The following is a 23,945-nucleotide window of genomic DNA, read 5'->3' as shown; positions in this document are numbered from 1 at the left end:
CCTGGCCTGAGAGCCGCTCAGGCACCTGAGGCTCATCTTCACGTGCCCTGCTGCTGCGGTCATCCTCCCCAGATTGTGCCCCGAGGGCAGGACCAAGCCCACCTGTCTCCCCAACTCAGGCCCAAGCCTGCTGGACTGGTGGCCAAGCTTCTGTGTGAAGCCCGGGCCTCTGGCAGATAACACCGCCCTTCGTCCTCCTCCAGCCCCAAGCTCCCGGAAGCTCCTGCCAGGCCCCTCAGTGCTAGAGTTCTGCATCGCCCAGACCAGTGGTCGGCAAACTGCGGCTCTCGAGCCACGTGCGGCTCTTTGGCCCCTTGAGTGTGGCTCTTCCACAAAGTACTGACTTCTGTGCACGGGCCACAAAGTTTCAATCGCACTGTACATGTGCACCCACACATGGTATTTTGTGGAAGAGCCACACTCAAGGGGCCAAAGAGCCGCATGTGGCTCTCGAGCCGCAGTTTGCCGACCACTGGCCCAGACCATAGGGTCTCTGCCCTTCTCCCCTTACATGTCAGACCACATGCTAATCAGTAGGGTCAGGTGCTGCTTGCACCCCAGTCATGGGCCCACTCAATACCTAATTACAGAATATAACTCTGAATTACAACTAACATTGTCGGGTCACCTGTGCAGCAGGCTCTGTCCTAAGCCACAGACTTGCATATTCTGTTTAATCCCCACAACCAGCCTGTGAGGAGGATAGTTCCTTCCATTATTCCCATTTTAAGGAGGAAAGAATGAGGCTCAGAGAAAGCAATTGAACTGCCCCAGGGTGACATGGCTGAAAACAAGTGGACAGACCTGGTGTTGGAACCAGGCCCACCCCACTCTGGCTGCTCCTGGCCCTGCCTCGACACTGCCCTCCAGGGAAGGAGCAGAGGGGCTGGGGCTGCCCTCTGCTCTGCGGAGCCTCTAGGAGGCTGCCTCCTCCCCAAGAATCTAAACAGCTGGGAGGGAGGGAGGGGGCCGCTTCGCCCTTCTGCAGGGGCGGACTAACACAATTAAAATGAACATCGTGCTTAAACTGAAACATTTAATTGGTACGTTGGTCCTGAAGATTCTGGAGTCCCTATGAAAAAAGGAGAATAGTCAGCAGTCTGTGCATTCCCCAGGAGGATTCGGCGGGGGGAAAGGCACAGCCTGGGGACACGGCTGCCTCCTCCAAACTAGGGGATTTTTGCTCCTAATCCCCAGCTCACTAATTATGATTATTATCGTTATTATGCTGTTACCAAGTACTTCTCTATGGACAAGTTTTGCTCTGTTTTTATTATTAGCCCATCAATAGAGGAAAGGGATTGATGCCAGAATGGTGGGCAGAGCCCCAGGCTGGGAGGTGGAGAGAGGATTGTGGCTCCATTCCCCCTCACTGTGCCTCAGTGTCCCCCCCCCCTCTAGCTTAGAGAAAGACTTCAGCCGGTGGTCTGTGGCTTAGCCCGTTGTGCTGGCAGTAACCCAGCCACGGTCTGTGTCGGGGCTTGGCCTAGCTGCCCAAATAAAAGACATAGGCCCTGCCCTCAAAGTTCCAGATTGAGCAGAGAGAAAAAGAAGACCCGAAAGAAACCAAATTAGGGTGTTAAAGCACAGGCTTAGCTGGTTGGTCTGGGAAGGAGCTCATGCCTGGCCCCTGAAGAACTGCCAGTCCCGGTTCTTGCCCCGGTTTGCAGGTCACCCTGTGTGCGCCCCTTCCCTCTATGAGCCTCCGTCTTCTTGACCCCTGGGAGGGAGTCCCTGGGGCTCGTGAACATGGAGGCTCCGGCCCACATTCCCAGCAAGTGGGATGTCTCGGTCCCTGGGATGGGGCTGCCCGGGGTCGGTTAACCACCCCAGACTGTTCTGAGAGGCTCCGGAGAAGAGCTCTGCCACCATGGGTGCCTTCATGTGCTACTCAACTCCCCCCACCCCGCTCTGCCCAGCCTAGGATGAGGGCATGGTTGTGATGGGCCCGGCTCCTACATGAGGTGGTGAGCACTGCCCGCAGGTTTGGTTCTGCAGACGGTAGATCCTGCAGTAGGACGGGAGTCTCTGTGTTCCCGCCGGGTCCTCACCTCCCGGCGTCCATGTGGAGGCACAGCCAGATGTTCAGGCTGCTTCGTCTTCCCATGAGCCTTTTTCAACCCTCCCTCATCACCCCGTGTGCACTGTGCTGTGCAGTTTCCAAAGCGCATCAGAGCCCCTCTGGTGAGTGGACGCAGGCTGACTTTCCTAACAGCCCTTTCAACAGGTGGGAAACTGAGGCACAAAGCTCAGGGCTTGGCCACACAGTGAGGTCATGGCAGAGGTAGGGTCACCGCCTGAGGCGGGGGTGGGGGGGGGTGGCGCGGGGTGACGCGCAGGTGGCGTGGGCAAGTGGATCAAGGAGGAGGCGGCTTTTGCTGCTGAGCTGCTTTTAACATCCCAGACGCTATTGTTTGCCTCGGTGGGTTCGTTGCCTCTCTGCGTCCTCAACAATCTGTTCCTCTGTCTTCGCACATATATATAGATTCCCTCCCTCAACTGTAAGCCTTCTCCCACTTCCCGTCCTCTCCCTTCCATCACGTGGGCAGGCAGGCTCTGGAAGTGGCAGATCAGAGCAGAGCAGCCGCGGGGGAGGCTGTTGGCAGGAGTAGGAAGGGCCTGAGCCCAGCAGAGCTCCCACCCTCGGGCGGTGCCTTTCTGCTTTCTTTTCACTTTTCCTCTCCCACAGCACCCTGGGGCTGAGGCGTGGAGTCAGGCTCGGGGAGGTGGGCAGGGTGGTTCCTGGAGGAGACCTGGGTCCCCAGCTGTGACCTCGGAAGGTCCCTCCTGGTCTCCCCACTGGCCAGAGAGAAAGCAGAACTCGGGCCAGACCTGATCTCTGGGGAATGGGAAGCAGGCTCCCCACTCCCCGGCTCGGGGCTGCCAGTGCAGCCTGCGGTGGTCACAGTCGCCAGTGCTGCATCCCAGGCTAGTCCACAGGGAGCAGGCGCAGCTGCTGCTGTTTTTTCTTTGAATGTCTTAACTGGAAAATGGAAAGCGCACCCACAGATAGACCAACACGAAGAACCCGCACATACCCTCCCACCTGTTTCATCCAAACCCTCCACGTAGTTGATCCTTTAAGGCACAACCACCATGTGATGTCGCACCTGGAAAGGGACCTGCCCGTCGCGCCCCCACGAGTCTCATGACCGATACTTTTCATGTTGTGGGTCCAGATGAGGGCACTCCCTGGTGTGGTCTTCTCCGTGTCACCTGGTGGTCTTCCCCTGTGCAGTGTATTTGTTGAAACTGCTGAGCGATGGAGCTGGGTTGCTGCGTCCTGGTCCCATCTCAGCGGCTGCATCCACATGTGGGAGGGACCAGCAGACTGAGCCACTCCCCAGGTGGATGTATATTGTGTCCGTTCAGCAGGCAACTCTCTTCCCCTCTCAGGACTTGCGGAGCTAATCTTACTGACCTCAGGGGTTCGTTGTGAGGGTTGGAGGGGCTCCTGTGAGCTGTGAGGTGCTGTGCTGGGTCTTAGCAGGTGCATGGGCTCGGGGAGCTGCGAGTGCCCGGGGGAACAGCCCCTGTCTGGCTGCCCTGAGCTCTCAGGACCCCCTTGCCTTGTCAAACCCTTCCCCGCCCCATCTTTTCCGCCCCCCTGGCCCAGCCTTTAATCACTGGGGGGATGTTCTTGTTTTTGTTTTTTAAGGTGATTAAAACCCCTCTGATTTTTGTCGACCCTAATCGTAGTCCAGCTGGTCAGGCTGCTACCCCTGTGCCCACCCAGGCTGCAAGTGCCCCAAAGAAGGCCAGGAGCTCCTCGTCCGAGAGCGAGGATGAGGATGTGATCCCCGCTACGCAGTGCTTGACTCCCGGTGAGCATGGCCCGCCACCAAGGGCCGAATCCCCTGCTGCAACGGCCGGGCCGGGCTCAGCTGCCAGCGGCTGCCCGCACACGCCCAGAGGGGAGCAGATGCTGGCAGGGCCACAGAGCACGTTGTTGGTCAGGAGGGCCTCAGGGCAAGCAAGGTCTGTGCACTGCCTTGGCTCACCTTGATGAGGGACTGCTCAGGAGAAAGGTTTGCCAGGGCTTCACTGTACCGGCTCCAAGGCTAGAACCCAGGCCAGAGGCTACGGGCAGCAGGGACCAGGTTTCTCCATAGTCTAAGGAAGAGCTTTGTCACAGCTGACTGCCTGAACATGAAAAGGGCTACGAGAGGTAGTGAGCCTCCTGTTCCTGGTGGCATGTAAAGGGGGTTAGGTGATCCCTAAACAGACATTGCAGGGAAGATTCCATCTGTCAGTGGGAGACAGGACCACATCTGGGATTTCTTTGATGTTTGCAACCTGTGCTCTACCAGTGATAGCACGAAAATGGTTAATAAATGTTTTTATGATGTTTTTTAATGAGGATATTAATGCCTAATTTGGGGAGGCTAATTAAGAAATACAGACTAGCACCAAAGGAAAAACTTACCTATACATAATCCCACTGCCTGGAATAATTACTGTTAACATTTTACAGCTGTTAAATTGGCAAAAACCTAAGCTATACCTGTGTGTTTTAGTGAGACCATGCTGTATGTATGCTCGGTAATCTTTAATTGACAATATTGTGGCATTACACATTTACAGCGTGATTCCCTCTGGCTCAGAGCGTTCCTTCGGGTGGCATGCCATAGTTTATTGAGCCAGTGCCACGTTGGAGGAAGCCGGGGCTTTGGTTGGGGCCGTTGAGGCGTTTATACGTAGTGCTACAGCAAACGTCGTGTACCGGAGCCTTTGCGGGTGACCACCGTGGTTTTCATGAGACTGTGTTAAATACACGGAGAGTCTCCTTTGGCAGCTGGCCGGCTGGGGGGACATCACGAGAACTGGAGTGTGGGGAGGGGCTGGGGAGAGCCAGGGTCACTGTCCCAGCAGCCACGTGACCTCCAGAGCCTTGGAGCGTGGACAGCGGGACAGTTCCTGCCTAGAGGTCTTGGGGAAGGCATGGCACAGGCCCCCGCTGCATAAGCCCTGGGTACCACACCTGGTCCCCGGGAAGGGCTGATGAACTAGGTGTTGCCACAGCCACAGCTGGGGAGGCCATGGTTCTGTGACCTAACGTGCACTTCATTCCCCTCCATTCCAGCCATTAGAACCAACGCAGTGATCATGCCCACAGCCCACCCAAGAACAGGCCTTGGGGCCAACAGCAGTGAGGTGTCCAGTCGGGTGACAAAGGGCAAGAAGCAGGAGGCACCTGCCACTCAGGTATGTGGCAGACAAGGGAGGTCTTGCAGACCAGCAGGGTGGGGGGCTCCCTGCCCTCCCCCCACGTACCCACACATGCTGCTAGCAGGGCTGCAGGTGCTCTCACCCACCCCCACCGCCAGGAGTAGCTGCTCCTCCCAGCCAGCGCGTTCCTGGCCTCTGGCTACACCCATTCGAGCTCCCGGGCACCTGGGGGTGGTCAGGAGAAGTAATCTTGGAATGTGGCACCGGGCAGAGCACTGCTGCCCCGAGAGGTCCTGTCAGCTCGTTCTGTTTTTTTTCTCCCAGTTTTGAGATGCTGTGAACAAAAGTCGCCTCTTTCCGTGGGCGTGCTAGTGACTTTAACTTCCCAGCCTCCACCGTTTCAGTGTGTTTTTGTTTGGTCCTTGCCTGGATCTAAGGTGGAGCTAATGCTCACTGTTCTGGTGATGGGGCAGGGCCAGAGCCCAGGTCTCCTGGCTCCCAGGCATTGCTCTGTGGGCCATAGCCGATGGTTTTTCTGTTTCCTCACTCTTCCTTTCTGAGAGGACAGGAGAGAGGTGGAGGAGGCCGGAGCAGGAGTTGGGACCCCCAGCTCAGAGGGCTCATCACAGCTGGACGGGTGTCTGGGCTGTGGTCACTGCATCCATTTGGCCATTTGACCAGCAGATGGTGCTAAGTATCTGTCTTCCAGGCAGGGGGGATGCAGCAGGAACAAGAGGTGCCTGCCCTGGGGAGTTCCCAAGTGAGTGGGGTGGCAGCCACTAACAAAGGAAACCAAAAATAGAGTACTCACGAACTGGTGGGTGCTTCGCAGGAAACAATAGTGACGAGAATAATGGGGTGAGCTGCTTTAGAAAGGATGGGCAGGGATGGCCTCCCTGAGGAGGTGATGTGGAAGCAGGAGGAGCAGCCAGGCCAGCGAGCTGGGGTCCACTCTAGGCAGGGAAACCCAGCTGCAGGGACCCTCTGGGGAAGTGCATGGAGGTCAGAGCTGAGGAAGTCGTGTGAGGTGAGGGCTGCATGGTGCGGAGAAGTCACCCCCAGTTCTCTTAGTTCTCTCTCCCTATTGCTGGTGGGTGTGGAAAGCAGGAGGGGACTGAGGGAGACTGTTGGGGAGGCAGTTCCAGCCACCAGACTAGAGACTTGTCCCAGTGGAGCTCAGATTGACTGGTGGGGGCTGCGAGTGTTCTTGGACCCTCTGAGAATGATGTGATTAGCTCATAACCCATTTCCTGCCCAGGCGGTGGCATGGCCCCTTGGACCACCCCTCAGTCCCTACTCCAGTCCCATGGCTCCTTGCAGATACAGGTCTCCTCCAACCCTAGCAAGATGGGGTCTGCTCAGGGCATGGCAGAGGTCTCAGGGCTGCCTTTGGCTGTCCACAGGTGACAAAGAGGAACCTGGCTAACCTCCCGCTGACCCAGGCTGCCCTGAAGGTCCTTGCCCAGAAAGCCAGTGAGGCCCAGCCTCCTGCTGCCAGAACCCTGTCTTCAAGTGGGGTGAGCTGGGGAACCCCCAGGGGTCCAGGCCCTACCCTGGAGCGGACAGTAATCAAAGACCACAGAGGGTAGAAGGAAGGCCCAGGCAGAGACTCAAGTCCCAGCATCATCACCCACCGGCCCTGTGACCTGAGCACGTGCTCGCTTGCCTACCAGGCCAGGGCCGCCTGGCTGAGAGCTGTGGGAGGATGGAATGAGGCCTGTGTGAAGCAACCAGCATGGTGCCTGGCTCTTAGCTGAGGTGCTCAGTAAGATCAGATCTCATTTCCCCTAACTTTCCTCCCACTTTCTCCTTTCATCAAATTAGATTGACGGTGCCCTAGGCTCACTCCCTGTGGCGAGTCCCCAGAGCACCCCCGTGAAAGCAGGAGTGACCAACAAGCCCAGAAAGCCCAAGGTTCCTGCAGTCCGGCAGGCCACAGTCCCTCCCTTGGGACACCCCAAAGCCAAGGCCTCTGGGACCTCAGATGATAGCGACAGCAGCAGCAGCTCTTCGGGGAGCGAGGAGGATGCGAAGAGGCCCCAGGCGGCCCCGCTGCCCCACAGGCTGGGTGAGGATCGGGGAGGGAAAGGCTGGGTGGACCTGGAGGAGGGGAGAGGTAGCTTGGAGGCTCAGGCCATGGCTCTGTATCTCCACTGGTTCTGCCACCTTGGTCTAGTCGTCCCACGCTGGGCTGTTTCCCCTTCTGTACAGCCCCTTGAGGAAGCTGGTCCAAACTCTGTCAAAGGCCCCTGATGCTACTGTTTGATCACTCCCGACTTTTTGGAATCAGGCTCCCATAACTGACCCCACCACAATCCCAAGGCCAGCTGAGCAGCAGAGCAGCGTGTGGGCGTCGGCGACTAGAATGGAAACACTTAGCATTCAGGTGTCTCGCCTGGAATGCCATGACCACAGATGGGAGAGTGAGGCGGGGACCCGGCCATCCCAGGTGCCTCCCTGAAAGGCTCTGCCCTGCCCAGCTGGCAGGGGGCGTACCTGAGGCTCCCAACAGGATACCTATACTTCTCCATAGGCCCAGTGCCCTCTGGGAATGAGACCTTGGTGGAGGAAACCCCAGCAGAGTCCAGCGAGGATGAGGTGGTAGAGCCTTCCCAGGTAACAGCAGGGGGGCTGGCAACATCGGGGTCCTAGGCCAGGAGCCCCAGGTCAGAGGGCTGGGCCCTCCTCTTCACAAGGACCCTGGGCAGGGCCCTGCTGTGGAGCCAGGATGTTTCCCCCAAAGCCCATATCAGCATGAAGGCTGAGGAGCTGACTTGGAGTCTATAGAAAGGGCTCACCTTGATGTTAGGTGATTCCCAGATAAAAACGATCTTTAACAGATGGGATTATTTTAAGGTTATCATCTGCACATGGCAGGTGCTAGTGATTTTCCATTTGCATTAGTAGTAAGAATTTTCCTTTTTAAATGTGCCTGCTTAAGATATGTATTAATTAAAATAGCACAGGAAGTATGCGCAAAGGGCTGACGTCCCCACCACCAGCCCAGTAGGGCTGACCCAATCTTGGGGGTCCCTGGGCTGGTTCCTTCCCAGCAGGCCCTGCTCCCGGGGCTGAGATGGGGTCCCTGGGCTGGGTCCTTCCCAGCAGGCCCTGCTCCCCGGGCTGGGATGGGGTCCCAGCCCCTTTCACACTGGGCTTCTTCAGTCTCTCCTCTCAGGTCATGTGCCCCTTGGGCTGACTTCAGCCAATTCCCAGGCTGCAAAGGCCACTCCCAAACCAGACCCCAACCCCTTGGTTTCCTCTGCTTCGGCCACCCAAGATGCCCTGGACGGCAAGCGGAAAGTGGAGCCCCAACAAGCACCCGGCACCACATCCCCTAAAACAGGTGAGTCCAGGGCAGCAGGACAGGGAGGGGCAGGCAGTGGCCTCCTTTCCCTCCCTCAGAAACAGTCTCACCAGCGTGGTCCTGTCTCTCCAGGCCTGGTGCTCATCGAAGTGTAGGGCCATGCCCAGGTGCCTGGCTCCTCTGGTCCAGGGCAGCCTGGACGTTGGGTCATCACCCCTGTGGCTGCCGGTGCACCTGGCAGGCCACCCGTCGTAGAGGAAGTGCACCTTGGCTGGAGGAGTATAGGACTGGGTTCTCTGTGGCCAACCCTGTTGACTTTTCTTCCTAACAAATGGCTCATGGTGTGGGGTCTAGGGAGTCTGGGAGCCCAAAGGAAAGGTAGAGCCGCATTTGGGAAATCTCTAGCACATGGCGAAGACCCCGGGCAGTGGGCTGACTCTAAAGCCTCAGACGGGCCCCTGGCCCTGCTGGGCCTCTGTCCTAACCAACCACACGGGGAGGGTCGATGCATCCAGTCGGTGTCAAGGTGTGGCACACATAGAAAGTAGTCACGTGCCACCCCGACTCTGCCAGAGCCGAGGGACAGGAATCTCAGGTGGGCGCACCTGGGACAGCTCACAGGGTCCCCAGCCTCGATGTTCTGGGTGTTTGTAAACAGAGAGCCGGGAAGTAGGCTGTGGGGGAGGAGGTTCACGGCCCACTGCGCCCTCCTCAGTTTCCCCTCTACCCGACTCGTGCCCTTGCCAAGCACCAGAGGACTGAACTGGGCCACTGTCTGTCCTGGGACACTTGGCTGGTGCAATGCTCTGGACCAAGAGCTGCTTCAGGCCCCACTGCACGCCACAGGGAGCAGCCCAGCCGCTGAGCACCTCTGAGGCTCGGAACCAGAACCAAGTCCAGACCTGCCAGTCACCTGGGAAGAAGGGGGGGAGGGGGAGTGCGGGGTCAGTGCTGGTGTCCCACAGACTGGTGCCGGGGAGCAGAGCAGCTGTTGCTCACTTTCTTCCTCAGCGATCTCTCTGGGGACGGCCGGCATTTTAGAGGGGCTGTGGAGGTTTTCATTTTCACACATGTCAGCACAGTTATCAAAGGAGAGCAGAGGCATTGGAAATTCTAAACAAAGGCTGCTCCAGAAGTCACTGGCAGCCGGTCAACCTGCTGATCAACACCACGTGTGCACACCACAGGGTCCTGGGCAGGCAAGGGGTGGGCCCACTGTGTGAATAGAGGGGTGTGAGCTGAACAGGTGCACAGCCGTCGAATTTATGTGGATCTACAGTTCAGAATACGGGGACCTCGCTGTTCACCCAACCCCTCATTTTACAAACACGGAAACAGACTGTGGGAAGAGCAGGGCCACACAGCCAGTCAGTGGGAGGCAGACCCAGAGCCCAGTCTCCTGCCTCCGGGCTCTGGACTCCTGTCTGACCTTCATTGTGTTGATAGATTCCAGGCCTTTCACTAACATTATGGAGTCCTGGTCAGTTCCCAGCCTGAACTTGAGATTTCAGTGTGAGGAGACAGAAAAGAGCTCGAAGGTGGGAGAAAGATGTGGCCAGAATGACCTCGGACCCCCCTGGCTCTTGTACCGTGAGAGGACTGTTTCCCGGTCCCACAGCTCCATGTCACACGTCCTCTCCCCACAGGCAGAAGAGAGGCCAGCACCACACCTCAGAAGCCCGGGAAGGCGGCCGGGAGCCCCGAAGCCTCGACACTGGCCCTGCACAGCGACATTGCCCGGCGGCTCCTGAGTGAGCCCTGGCCCCTGAGCGAGGCCCAGGTCCAGGCCTCGGTGGTGAAGGTCCTGGCGGAGCTGCTGGAGCAGGAGAGGAAGAAGGCCACAGGCGCCGCCAAGGAGGGCAGCAAGAAGAGCCACAAGCGGAAGCTGTCGGGAGAGCAGGCAGCGGCCAGGGCCCCCAAGAGCAAGAAGAAGAAGAAGCTGGCGGCCGGAGGAGGCGGGGAGGGTGCTGATTCCTCAGAAAAGGCCCCCAGTACTACCCAGGGGAAATCTAAGAAAGACACAGCAAGTGGTGGCAGCAAGAAGAAGGACAAGCCAGAAGGGGAGCCAGAGATGGTGATGGTTGAGGGTGGAGGCCAAGCCAACCCAAAGAACAAGGAGAAAAAAAAATCTGACAAGAGTAAGTGCCTGTCCACAGCCTGGATCGCGCTTGCCCAGCCCTGTGCTGAGGGCTGTCGGTCACCACACGGGCAGGACGGGCCCTCAGCCAGCACAGAAGGGGGAGGTTGAAGATTGTCCAGGGTCATGGGGGGCAGCTATTGACAAAGCCAGAGTGACCCCGGAGCACCTGGGCCCACTGGCAGGGAGACCCAGCACTCCAGGGCGGGGCCTGCTCCCCACAGTGCTCAGTGCACCTTCAGCTTCAGGCTTCTCAGGTCCACACTCCTAGACCACAGCTCCCTGTGAGCTCTGTGCCAGACTGCATGTGGCGGGACCTCATTTAACCCTGTGTAATAGGTGATACTGCATTCCCATTTTCCATAGAGAGTATCTATACTAACAAAAGGGTAATATGCTAATTAAACCAGATAGACCGGACGTCCTTCTGGACACAGCCATGGTGGCGGGGGCTGAGTCAAAGGCAGTTAGGGGAGATCAGACCAACAGGGGGAGCAGTTAGGGGCGAGCAGGCAGGCAGGCAGGTGAGCAGTTAGGAGCCAGCAATCCTGGATTGGGAGGGGGATGTCCCAGATTGGCGAGGGTGCAGGCTGGGCTGAGGGACACAACCCCCGCCCCCCCATGCACGAATTTTGTGCACTGGGCCTCTAGTCTATAATAATAAAAGTGCAATATGCTAATTAGACCAGATGTCCTTCTGGACGAGGGAAGCTGGTGCCGGCAGTGGGGGGAAGGAAGGCCTACTCTTGCACGAATTTCATGCTTCAAGCCTTTAGTCTTAAATAAATGTGTAAAGTGAGTTAAAGAAAAGTAGTAATACTCCAGGTGTTCCATAGGTGGGGCAGAAATTATGAGGCCGGGGCAGAAATTATGAGGCCGGGGCAGGTGGTCATAGGCCTGAGGGCCTGTTTTCATTGTTCCCCAGGGTGTGGGGAGAGCTGGAGACCCAACTGCAGGAGGAGGGGCTCCTAGGATCCCTGGAGACCTGCCCTGCGTGTCTCCCGCCATTGGTCCCAACACTTAAATTTAACATCTGTTATTTAGGAAGTTTACTTTCTTCCCTTAGAAAAAAAAGACAAGGAAAAAAAGGAAAAGAAGAAGAAAGCCAAAAAGGCCTCAACCAAAGACCCTGACTCACAAATACAGAAGAAAAAGAAGAAAAAGGTAGAGTGAGTTCCTGGGGGTTTCAGGCCAGAAAAGGGACCTAACCTCGTCCCCAGGGACAATGTGATGAGCCCCATCCTGTGCATGGCAGGTGACAGGGTGGGAGCTAGACCAGGGTCCTGCCCATCTCCATGGGCGGGGAGTATGCAGGGGTGAGTTGTGACTCTAGAGTAGAGCCCCCCCGAGGAGGGACAGGTCTGTGTGGAAGTCATGGAAGTGACCCCCTGCCCTGTCTGAGGTAGAAGGATGTCCTGTGGCAGGTGAAGGGAGGAAGCCCCAGGGCACAGGGAGGCTGTTACAGGTCCCAGGTAGGAGAGGAAGCGTTTTCTGGGAGGTGGTGCCCCAGCTGACAGGGACCCCTCCACAGAAACACTCACACATCTGCTTCATGGGTGATCAAGGCTGCTCACCTGAAGGCTGGGGGTGTGGGGACTAAGCACCTGTACAGATACTCTCACTGGCCCCCAGGCCTTGGCTGTGTTCAGGGAAGCTGAACATCTGTGCCGCACAGTTCTGAGCTCCTTCCTTGAGAGTGTGTGGGGCACCGTCCCTGTTCTCAGGAATCCCTGTGCACCCGGCATCGGTTCTGGGGGGTAGGTGGGGCGGCCTCAGATCCTCAGGAGGCAGCCCTCATGCCCTCCTGGTGGGGGCAGCATGGGTGAGGAGGCCATCAGGTACAGAAGTCTCTCACCTTCTCTTCTCACAGAAGAAGACAGAGCAGCAGCCTGTCTGAGGAGCACAAGACAGCAGGTACACTTCCTGGCCCAGGGACCCTTGCTGAGCATCTGATCCCTGGAGAGGGTGGGGGGATGGGGGCTGGGGGCTGGAGTGAGGGGAGCTCCAGCATTGCCATAGTCCCCAGGAGCCAGGCAGGACCTGGGAGGTGGGCCCCACAGGAAAGGGTGGAGAAAGAGATTCTGTCACTCACGGTCAGTGGCCAGCACCTGGTGCTCCCTGGGTGCAGACACTGCACATGCCCTAGGAGATGGGCACTGGGATGGCGCCTCTTTGTGGATGAGGGTAAGGCTTGAGCTCCTCTCTCCCTCCCTGCAGTCCACTTCCTTTTCCTTGTAATCATTAATTTGAGGGCATTTGCTCATGGGAAAGAAGGTAGTTTCCCCAAGAGGAGCCATTCGATGGGCCTGTGCTTCCCGGGTGGTGGGGAAGGGGTTAAGTGCCTGCATTTCCCCTTCCTCCCCAGAAGAAGATGGCCAGCCACAGAGTCGGTGCTGGCCCAGCCCACAAGCCCTGCAGAGGTTGGTCCAAGGAGGAGGAGGGAGTGTGCCCAGTTCCAAGACCTCCACTCGCTGACCCCGCGCCTGACTTCCGTCCTGACACAGGACACTTGATATAGATGTGTACAGTATATATATACATATATATATATTTTTAAGTGACATGCCCCTCCCTCCTCAAGACCCAACATGCCCAGAGGCCTCAGGACCTTCCACCCCTTTACCCTGCAGACCCAGTGAGGCCCAGCCTCCCACTCCTCCTCGGCCCTGGCCCCTGGCTAATACTGAGGGTTTGTCCTCCTTTTGTCAGTTTTTTCCTGATTCGTGTTTTTCTAAGAACTCAGAAAATAAAAGACTTGAAGGAAAGGTGCAAGTTGCAGTGCACCTGGGGCAAACATTTTACAATTGACTTATTCTTGGGAGTCTGGCTGACACTTGGAGGTGAACAAACCATTGCTCAGGATTTGTCTTGACTACATGTCAAGGTTCTGGGATGCTGTGCTGAGTGGGACAGTTTGCCTCAGTTAAGTACCTGGTACTAAACTGGTGGGGGGGCTTCCTGGAGGAGGTGGCTAAGAGGGCGCGCAAGCATGGCCATAGTTGGTTGCCAGGTGCTCGGGTAGACCAGACAAATACCCAGAAGGCAAGAAATGGAAGGGGGGCTTTCTAAGCCACCTTTTGAAGTTCACTTAGGACTGGAGTTGTGGGCAGGCCCTTTCGAGGTACCTGGTGGAGAATGGCTGTGGCGGGCACAGTAGGAACAGAAAACCAGTTAGGACTGAGTTGCCCTTGTATCCAGGTAACAAAGGTTCTGAAATAAGGAAGGCAAGGAGTAGATAAACTCAAAAGACATGTCAGGGTCTCCAGAACTTGATGGCCAGCAGTGCAAAGGCCCCTTCCCAGGGCCCAGGGCAGTGAACATGTGGGGCTGGGAGATTTTCCTTCAGTGGTTTTCACCTCCTGCCAAAGACAGCAGGGGCCGGGCAGAAATAGTCAGCACTGCGCTGGGGAGGTCTTGGAGACTGAGGTTAGCATCCATCTATACCAGTGATGGCGAGCCTATGACACGTGTGTCAGAGGTGACACGCGAACTCATTTTTTTGGTTGATTTTTCTTTGTTAAATGGCATTTAAATATATAAAATAAATATCAAAAATGTAAATCTTTGTTTTACTATGGTTACAAAGATCAAAAAATTTCTATATGTGACACAGCACCAGAGTTAAGTTAGGGTTTTTCAAAATGCTGACACGCCGAGCTCAAAAGGTTCGCCATCACTGATCTATACCCTTACCTGGGGGCCCTTAGGCCCTCAAAGCTTCTCACTCCCCATAAGTGTGTTGGTCTAGAAGTCCTGGTGGGCTTCGTTGAAATGGAGACTTTACCCAGAACATTTTGGTTTTGGCCTCCTCTCGAAAGTCAAGAAATTTGGTAACGGGGGGCTCCTGCTCCCTTCTGGCAACAACCGGCTGCTGGGTCCTAGTGTTGTTGCCATTTGACTTCTTAGTGTAGCAATGATAAGGAAGAGGAAGCGGGACCGAGAGGAGCTATGTTTGAAGCAGAGTATTCCTCTGGTTAAACATGGAAGCCAAGCCCTAACCAGTTTGGCTCAATGGATAGAACGTCAGCCTGCGGACTGAAGGGTCCCAGGTTTGATTCCGGTCAAGGGCATGTACCTTGGTTGCGGGCACATCCCCAGTAGGGGGTGTGTAGGAGGCAGCTGATCGATGTTTCTCCCTCATCGATGTTTCTAACTCTCTATCCCTCTCCCTTCCTCTCTGTAAAAAATCAGTAAAATATATTTTTAAACATGGAAACCAACTGTGTCTGTGTCCTGCCTGGCCCCATAGGCCTCTGTGTTTGGGCTCCCCAGGTTGCTTCCTCCCACCCAGACCATTGGATTCAAGATCTTCAGCCAATGAACCAGATCCCAACAGAACAGCCAGGAACCGAGTGTTCTACTTACTACCTTTTATTAGAAGCCATGTTGCTAAGGGCTGATGGCAAGCTTGCTGCGCGGAGGGAACTGGGCTTTGGCAGGGTGAGGAGGGGCTGTGGTGGAGAGGCTGGTTCTGGGGAGAGGGAAAGGGTGGTTTATGCCCCAATTACATAGGCTGGAAAGCCAGAGGGGAGAAGTGTCGTCCCCTCTCCTGCACCTTCTCTCCTTGTCCATGGGTCTAGGTCTTGGGGCTCCATGTTGGAAACTGCTGTGGTGTCAGAAATGGGGGTCAGCCTAGCTCATGGTCCAGCTCCTTGGGCTTTGTGTGTCTGCTGATGGATGGGGACTTGGGCAGCAGGGCCCTCCTGGATTGTTAGTCTGCTGTTCTGATGTGATTTCTGCCCAAGGATGATGGAGAACCAGGTGCCAGTCTCACGAAATGAGGTGCAGGGGGGAGACGGCGGGAGCAGGGCATGTAAGGGGGAGGAGTATGTGGCTAGGTTTGGGGAACGGAAGAAAGCAAGGAAGCTGTGGCCATGCAGGGCTGACTGGGTGCTGATGTCTTCAATTGCTGTTCTCACATGGTGGCTAGAGAGATAAGCAGCAGGTTAGGCTTGGAGTCACCATTGTCCCTGCCCCTTCCCAGGATCCAGGGGCCTCAGCAATTGAGGACTCTCCAGTGCCCCCTGCTCAGGTACAAGTACTAACTATGATATAGACACCCACAGCACTGTTCCTCATCTCTGAAGTAGACATCTCAGGGAGGGTCCTGGAGAATGGACCAGGATCATGCTGTGCTGGGCATCCACCCATGAGGGAGTTGGCTCAACTGGGGACTGGGTCCCCTCTGGAGGGGCCCTTACCTTGGACCAGATCCTGCTTGGTCACACCCAGCCCAGATGACAGATCCTCCATGTCCAGCGGTTCTGCAAAGGAGCAGCAAGGCCATTTGTTATGTGAAGTCCAGCTACTGTACCCACTGGTGAGGGGCCTGGGATTATTTCTTCCCAACCTGGGCACAGGCCGATCCTGGGAGAGCAGGTGCTGCCTAGAAGAATGCGTGCTGGATGGCGGCAGTGAAGTGTAGTTGGGGAATTGAGGGAAAGGCCAGGAAGGGGGTGGTGAGATGGAATAGGTGGGTCTGTAGGAGTTCTGGATGCACAGTGGATAGTGCACGGGTGGGTAAGAGTCAATGAAAGGATCAGATGAATGAGTAAGTAGATGAGTGTGTAAGTAAGGAGAGAAATGATAGATGGACGAACAGATGAGGAATGCACAGGGATGGAGATGGACAAAGTGGTGGATGCATGGCTGAGTGGCTGCCCCCCGGGAGCTTACACCTCGAGTGTCCTGGCCACATGTGTGCCAGGAGGGGCCTTTGGCCCTCAGCCTTCCTGGTCCTTCCTGCTCCTTTGACACTCCTTGGCACAGTGGCCGCTGCTTACCACTGCAGTTATGGCGCCCACGGCTTCTGGTGTGGGGGACCTCGGTGCCGTTGGGGAAGACGCACCAGCAGTAGCCGATGCTCCCAAAGCACTGGAGCGGCATATAGTTGCCGTTCTCGTCGCACTGGGGCTTGAACCTGCCCGGGTGGATGGCAGGGATGCGGCTGGCCTCTTCCAGGCATTTGGTCAGTACTGAAGCGACAGGCATGGTGAAGACAGTGAGTGAGCAGACTCTGAGCCAAGGTCTCAGTAGAACAGAGATCCACATACCACTGCTGTGGGCCTAATGCCTTCTGCCCAAGTGGCTGTACTTGCTCTACCCATTGCACAGATGGGAAAACTGAGGACTGGACCAACAAAGTCCAAAATCAAAGAGGAAGTGAATTGCTGTGTGGCTAATTCATTTTAAAATTTGATGATTTCTTCCAACACTCCATGCCTATTAAAGCTTGGAATTTCACCCATGATTCTGATTTCTAAGGAAAAGCAATGGACACCTTGGTAAGTCTGAGCTTCTGTTACTGGGGGTATCCAAGTAGAGATGGGGGTTTGTTTGTGGAATTTGTAGAAGGGATTCAAACATAAGCTGGGAGTTGGTCGAGATAGCATCTAGTACCTTCTATGAGTGTGATGAAAAAATCTGAGGCCCACATGGGTGGACCCCTGATTTTCTACTTCCTAAACTGATGCCCAGAGGGAAGAAATGCTCAACGCTGCATGACAGATTATGACCAGGATTAAACATGACATTCTTCACGGCTTTAGAGCTGAAAATCCTGGTGTACATTGTCCATAAGGGGGAAAAAGGTTCTCTTGTCTGGCATCCGCTGTCTGTGTGACCTCAGGGAGGTCCCTCTGAGGGCTGGGAAGGTCATTGAAATGACTCCTGGGATGTTTCAGGTGGTTTCTGCTTCAGGCCCACTTGCCCAGTGCCATCCTCCACAAGCAAGATGTACTCTGTGAGCCCTCAGATCAGGATGTGGGCCAGGGGGGCAGCCAAGCCCAGAGGAACAGGCAAGAGAGACAGGAGTGACAGTTGAGAGGCTGGGAGATCCAGTCGCATCAGGGAGCGCTCTAGGCTCTAACTTCTGTGGCTCTGGGACAGCCCTGAGAGGGGTCTCAGGAACCCAACACCCCAAGGCTCCCAACTCCCTGTACCTTTTGGTGAACCTTCAGTGAGCTTCTCCCCCAGCGAATTCTTGCTCATTTCAAACAAGAGCCACTGATGCATCCAGCTCTCAAAGATCTAAAGGGGACAGAGGCAGAGGGTCAGGCTCAGTAGCCCTCCAACCCTGCCTGGCTTTGCCCCTCAGGGCAGAGACATGGAGGGCCAGGCAGGGCCCCTGCACTCCATGGTCCAGCTGCATCCTGGTTCCCCCTGAGAGAGCCAGAGGGCTTGGTCAAGTTGGTTACTCAACTCCAAGTGCTTTCCCGTGTTGGTGGCTTTCTAAGTTGTGATAAGCCGCCTCCAGTTTCCTGAGAATGGCCTCCCCAGCCCCGCCCTAGGAGAGAGGGCGCCAGTGCAGGGAAGCCTGCTGACCTTCCAGTCCAGGCCCTCCATGGTCTTCTTAAGGTGTTTCAGGTTCTCTGGGAAACTCCCTTTCATCTGTGGGTATACCTTCAGGGGGTCAGCCTTCTGCAAGGTAGCAGGCAGGAAGGAAGGTTAAAAACTCCCTGGCCGGTAAGGTGAAATGTGCAACCCATGTTCCCCTGGTCTTCCATTCCAAGGGGTGGACCCAAGCTGCAGCAAGCTTGGACTCTGGACTGCAGCCACGATGGAGCTGGGGGGAGGGGAGACAGTAAAGGCAGTCTAGCTGCACAGGTACAAGACCCCAAGGCTGGAAGGTGGGAGACCCAGGTTTCAGGACCAGTTACACCAGAACCCTTCTACTCCTACAGATGCCTACTCACCTTTCAGGTCTACCTCCTCCAGGAAGACTTTGTGGACCCCACCCTCAGCTAGGCTGGGTCCTCTGTACCTTTCCTCACAAAGCCCCCTGCGTGTCCTTCATCACCTGGTCACTTGCCTGTTTCCCATCTAACCTGGGATCCCCATGGGATTGGGACCTGAGTCTGATTGCTCCCCTTTGTGGGCCCAGAGCCTTGCACAGTGCTTGGCACAGAGTAGACATGCAGTAAAAACTTGAGAAGGAAAAAGTGGGTGCCTCGGTTTCTCAATCTCAAACACTCAAAAAAGGCATGACTGGAATACATACAAAGTTTAAGGGCCACTCTTGCATTCCTTCACTAACTTGGTGAGCCCATATTGAATGTCTACTATGAGCCAGGCAAGGTGTGGGTCTTGGAGTGTGGCCTTGCCAGGGGCTTGTGTGGGCAGGCAGGGCTACCCAACCGGATCCCACTCACCAGGAGCAGATGCATCACATGGTCCATTGTGGTGTTGCCGTACTTGGTGGCGTTCTGCATGGGCTGTGGGAGGAGAAGTGGGGGGTATCAGCACTGGCCCCCAGAGGAAGGCCCTGGCATGGAGGCAGTAGCTGGGGCCTGGGTAAGGGTCTAGAGTTCCAGATGCTCCACAGGCCATCTCTGCCACCTCCAGATGCGAGAGCTTGTGCAAGTCACGTTACCTTTCTGCCTCAATGTCCCTGTTGGTCAGATCTGCAGACGCTTTCCCACCCAGGGCTTTGTGGATAGCAACATTATCCATACATAAGGGCTTTGAGAATAGGAGGGGACCGTGAGATGCAATGGAGCATGAGTAGCACCTTGTAAACTGTAGAGAGCAGGCCCTCATGTCAGGAATGGCCCCCAGCCCTGGGATTCCTCCTTCCTTAGGTGGCCCTGTCCTCCCTCACTTGGGCTTTTCCTGGGTCAGCTGTTCTGCCATCCCTTGGCCCCTGCCCTCCATCCAGGCTAGATAACATTGTCCCCTTGCACCGCACTGCAGTTGTCCTTACCCCCTGGAGCAGGCCATCCATGGGCAGCGCCTGCATCAGCATGGGGGTGGCCACCCGCATCTTGCCCACAGGCTTGGCAGCTGTAGAGTTAGAAGGTACAGCATGAGTGTGGCCCCAGTGCCCAGGGAAGAGGGTACTCAGATCCGGGGCCCAAGATTTCAGACCCAGGTGAGGAGGGGCTCGACTTCAGAGAGGACAGTGGGCCCAGCCAAGTGCAGGAATGGGGACTCGGAGGTGAGGAATGGTGGTGGGGGGGTGTCAGGATGGAGGTGGGGCACGCACACTTGGGAAGCTTCATGCGCATGTTCTCCAGCTGCAGGTTCTGCGAGGTGACAGTCAGCTTGTCCAGCCGGCCCTGCTGCTGGTACAGGAAGTAGGCAGTGGTGGCCTGACCAGCCAGGAGCAGAGCCACCAGGACAGAAAAGCCTGTGTACAGGGCTCCGCGGCTGCACTTGCTGTTGGAGAGAGGGAGGATACATCACAGGAGAGTCCATGGAGGTGGCTGCCCTGAGGACTGGCTGGGAATGGGGGAATGTGTCCCCCCATTTCCATCAGCCCACCCACCTCCAGCTACCCCAACACACATACACATACACACGAATAAGTGCCTATGGACATACAGCTTAAAGACATTCCCCAGCCCCTACTTCCAACCACTGCTGGCCCTCCAGCCCTCCAAGTTGAAATCCTGGAGCTGCCCCTGGGTCTAGGCTGAGTGGGGAAGAGCCAGGGACAACTGCCTTGTCCTCTCTCAGCCTCAGTCCCCTAGGTTCCCTCTGCCAGGGGGGCTCCTGAGAATCAGGCCTGCCCTCAAGGCGGGGGGGGGGGGGGGGGGGCGGGAGTTACCATCCTACCCGCCCAGCCCCTGCATTAAAATCAGAAAAGGGAAGGAAGTGGGACATGGACAGCAGAGCTTGCAGGCCCACCTGAAAAAGAGAAGTGAGGCCTTGCCATTTTAAGAGTAGGTTGGGGGCATCAGACTGTTGGGCTGGAACTGGGCCAGGTACCACCCCCACTGGTCCAGACTCTGTGTCTTTGAGCAAGTCTCTGCCATTCTCTAGGCCTGTCACATGGGTACCTCTCACTTCAGCATTTCTAGGCTTTGGTAGTTTTTGGAGAGCTGAGTGAGGGCATAGAAGTATTTCAAATGGTAATGTCCACTCAGAAGGGATTTCTGCAAGAGTATGGTGCCTAAGCTGGGTGACCTGGGGGAATTTCTCATGTTCTCTGGACTGGCTAGCCGCTCGGGGAGGTGGCCAGACCTCAGACCTCAGGGAGCCCTAGCAGCTATTGCCTTGGGTGCAGTTTGGGGCACATGCGTAAGTTACAGTATGGGGGTTGGGGGGTTGTAAGGATCCTGCCCCAGGACCATGAGAGCTCCTGGCCTGTTTCTCTGACCTCACCCCAGCGGTGGCACTGCTAGGACCCCATTGGACTCTGTCAGGATGAGACTGTACCCTATTTACTCCAGCAACCAGCAAGGAGGTTTAGGAGACTCCAGGACAGCCTTCTGCCTAGTAACTCATGACATCACAGACACAGCTCATTCTCACTGGCTTCCTGCTTGTCAGCCCTCTGCACTTTCTGGGGCAAGGCCAAGCCCAAGGCATTGTTATTTTAGAAGGAGAAAGTAAAAACCCTGTGTGGGGAAAGGAGGAGACCAGACAGGAGGGAAACAAATCCCATTCTTGGCCTTTCCAAGCCTCTAAGGATGGTGGAAAGCCCACCCAAGTCTGAGGCTTGCCTGGAATCACGGTCTCCAGCTCATTATCTACATGCCCACTCCCGCAACCCCACACCCAGTCCAGTCCCAGCTCTGCCTCTGACCATGTGAACTTGGGAAAAGCTCCTTCCCTTCTCTGAACCTCAGTTTCCTATAAGGCCTAAGAATCTAGAGCAGTGGTTCTCAACCTTGGCTGCACATTAGTATCACCTGGAAATCTTTTTCAAATCCCGATTTCTGGGCCTCATCCTCCGGAAATTCTGTTTCTTTGTTACTAATGTTGTGGCCCCACCCCATAACAAACAGAATTTCCGGAGATGAGGCCCAGAAATCAGGATTTTTAAAAGATTCCCAGGTGATTCTAATGTGCAGCCAAGGTTGAGAACCATTGATCTAGAGAGTTATATATATTGAGGATGAGACCACATAATCTAAGTTGAGGTACGAACATCTACTCAAAGGGTGGTATATTAAATAAGATCCTGAGGATAAAGCTCTCACCTCCATTGCTAGCACATAGCACTCCACTGGTAACACTGCCATTCTCAAGGGAGTTAATAGTTAACTTTAACATCTAGCTTCCTTCCTCTTTATACATCTTGAATGCCTGTCCCCTGGGTTCTGGACCAGGGCCAACTCATCACCCCTCTGCATTTCCTCCTTTCCACTGCCTCCTTCAATAATAATAAAGTAATTGGTCAAAGTCAGGAGCCAACCAGAACTAGCAGGAATGATGATTCAGATGTTGCCAGGCAGAAGTCTTCACAAAAGGGTCTGAAACTGGCTCAGGTCTGGACCTGAGCCAGTTTTAGAAGCAGTAACTGAACTAAAAGGAAAAACAAGGATTTGAGAAGCGGGGAGGAGTGGCACCCTCTTGAGCCCACACTAGGTCTGCAACTCACTGGGTGCCCTGAGCCAGACAGGTCCCACCTCCCTTCTCTGCAAATTGTACTTCTAGAAGAAGGGCATTTGGTAGTTAGCTCAAACTTTGAAACCAAACTAGTCCTGGGTTCAAATTCTGACTCCAATATTCACTAGCTAAGATAACTTAGGTAAGTTGCTTACCAAAATGAGCTTTAATTTTCTCATGTAAAAATGGGAATAAAAGTACCTGATCAGGGTTACTGTGAGAATTAGGGTTAAGTTTAGCATGTAGTTATGTGTCCATAATTACTAGCAGTGGCTGAGAACTGGCAACAAGTACACAGGGAACGGGAACTATTATCATGACTATTGTCATTATTATTACTGAGACCCAGAAAGAAGCAGTGATTTATCCAAGTCGCATGTGACAGTACAGAACCTGGACCAGAATCCAGCCATCAGGGGAGAGCTGGCTGGCCCTCCTAGCCATAGGATCCCCAGGATTTTTGACAGACCACTGCTCTAATGGTCTGTATCTGGTTACCTGTGCCCCAGAACACAGATCCTCATGACTTCTCTGAGTGTCTCTCTCAAACCCCTTTCTGCCTGGCAACAGCTGACATCAGATCTAGCTGTAAGTCCCAATAACTCAAAAATTAATTTTTGGAGATTGGGGAGAGCAGGGGACATTTGGTAATTGCACTCTAGCCACCACCCTTTGTTCAGAGAAACACATGGGTGAGACCATCTTGAGGCTGCGAGATGGGTGGGCGGGGGGGTTGGGGGGGGGACCGTTGATGCAAGGGAGAGGGGCACAGGCAGAACACAATCCACATCAACCCTCAGCACCTTCTAGAAATTTAGCCAGAGCTCCCCTTGCCCTTTTTTTACCTCCTTCTAACATCTCTCAATCCCCCCTGTGATGGCCGATGTGCCGTCTACTCTACTCTTGATACAAACACGTATGCCCATCCACGGTTAGTAGGAGGGAACTCCTCTATGATGAGTGGGCTCTACCAATCTTTTAGAGACTTTGTCCCTCCATCTAGGATCTATAACACTTTTAAAATCTGGTCCAAGATTTCTAACCTAGGGTTCATGGCCCAGCTTCCGGGGTTCCGTCAAGCCCCTGATATTGTGTGAAACTCTAAGGAGAAAGTCCTGAGCTCTTTTCTGATTTTCAGAAGAGACATACATGACAAAGTTAAAAGCTCTGCACTACAGGAGCTCCCTCATTTTACAGGAGGGAGAACCGAAGCCCAGGGCAGGCCAGAGACTTGCTCAAAACCACCCCTACATTGTTCGAGTTAGAGCCTAACTCTATGCCTCCCGGGACTCCGGTCTGGTGCCCCTTCCCAGTGCAGCCCAGGATTTGAGTGCTCTCTCCTACTACTCACACATACCTCTCCTGGGCTCCAGGACGCTGGCCCAGCATGGGCAGCTGCTCATGGTTGGAGATCAGGTCGCGCTGGTCTTCCATGGTTGTGCCTCTGGTCTAACCCAAGCCTCTTGCTGCCTCTGCTGCTGCTGCTGCTGCCGCTGCTGCTGCCTGCGTGTCTGAGACCCTGAACCCCTGGCTCACCTCTTGAAGTTGGGGCTGAGGAGAAATCTGATTTGTCCACAGGAGGCCACCTGGTAGAAGTGGAAGTGAAAGCCACAAAGCTGGAAATACCCTGACTTGGGCAAAGCTGCCTTTGATGGAGCAGGGGGGGGGGGGGGGCGGGGGGAGCTTCCAAGGCAGGTAGAAAGGCCAGCATGCTTTTTTATTGGCTGTCCAGTGCTCTCATCACTTGTTTCTGGGCAGACCTTTGGATTCATAAGGCTCTCTGAAAGTTTCGAGAAACTTCACTCCCTAGACAAGAAATCATTTTGAAGCAGAAAATACCTTTGTTTGTCTCCCCTTCTCACCCATAGCTATGTGGATGCAGAAAGAAGCTGCTCACCCTCTGTAAACTTAGACAAGTCCCTCTCCATCTCTTTGGCCTCAAAAATGTCATCTCAAAATAGGGGAGGAAAGTTGGATTTAGTGTTCCCTCTGCTGTCT

The 23,945-nt window shown here is 55.2% G+C and overlaps 2 protein-coding genes across 3 annotated transcripts in view; one reads left to right on the top strand and one right to left on the bottom strand.

Annotated features, from left to right (window-relative positions):
* Positions 1 to 14,829, top strand: part of TCOF1 (treacle ribosome biogenesis factor 1) — a 32,493-nt gene extending 17,664 nt beyond the window's left edge. Inside the window, exons 17-26 of one of the 2 annotated variants that reach the window (XM_070414598.1) lie at positions 3,659 to 3,824; positions 5,084 to 5,205; positions 6,573 to 6,686; positions 6,994 to 7,237; positions 7,703 to 7,785; positions 8,335 to 8,515; positions 10,123 to 10,614; positions 11,680 to 11,777; positions 12,484 to 12,527; positions 12,979 to 14,829. In XM_070414598.1, the coding sequence (XP_070270699.1) occupies positions 3,659 to 3,824; positions 5,084 to 5,205; positions 6,573 to 6,686; positions 6,994 to 7,237; positions 7,703 to 7,785; positions 8,335 to 8,515; positions 10,123 to 10,614; positions 11,680 to 11,777; positions 12,484 to 12,510 (1,527 nt within the window). In that variant the 3' untranslated portion in view covers positions 12,511 to 12,527; positions 12,979 to 14,829. The remainder of the gene's footprint in view (positions 1 to 3,658; positions 3,825 to 5,083; positions 5,206 to 6,572; positions 6,687 to 6,993; positions 7,238 to 7,702; positions 7,786 to 8,334; positions 8,516 to 10,122; positions 10,615 to 11,679; positions 11,778 to 12,483; positions 12,528 to 12,978) is intronic. The other variant, XM_070414599.1, reaches the window with a different exon arrangement.
* Positions 14,830 to 14,968: 139 nt separating this feature from the next.
* On the bottom strand, positions 14,969 to 23,556 carry CD74 (CD74 molecule). The gene is made up of 9 exons (XM_070414600.1): positions 23,305 to 23,556; positions 19,597 to 19,769; positions 19,315 to 19,394; positions 18,764 to 18,826; positions 17,937 to 18,032; positions 17,555 to 17,642; positions 16,397 to 16,588; positions 15,815 to 15,877; positions 14,969 to 15,539 (listed from the first exon to the last, which is right to left on the bottom strand). The coding sequence occupies exons 1-9, from the start codon at positions 23,379 to 23,381 to the stop codon at positions 15,529 to 15,531; spliced, it is 843 nt and encodes a 280-aa protein (XP_070270701.1). The 5' UTR covers positions 23,382 to 23,556; the 3' UTR covers positions 14,969 to 15,528.
* Between the last annotated feature and the right edge of the window lie 389 nt (positions 23,557 to 23,945).

Source organism: Myotis yumanensis, unplaced genomic scaffold, assembly GCF_028538775.1.
Source record: "Myotis yumanensis isolate MYYU_CA2020_CCGP unplaced genomic scaffold, mMyoYum1.0.hap1 SCAF_5, whole genome shotgun sequence".
Classification (NCBI taxonomy): domain Eukaryota; kingdom Metazoa; phylum Chordata; class Mammalia; order Chiroptera; family Vespertilionidae; genus Myotis; species Myotis yumanensis.
The sequence above is the reverse complement of the archived record's forward strand: the minus strand, read 5'-3'. Positions and strand labels throughout refer to the sequence as shown.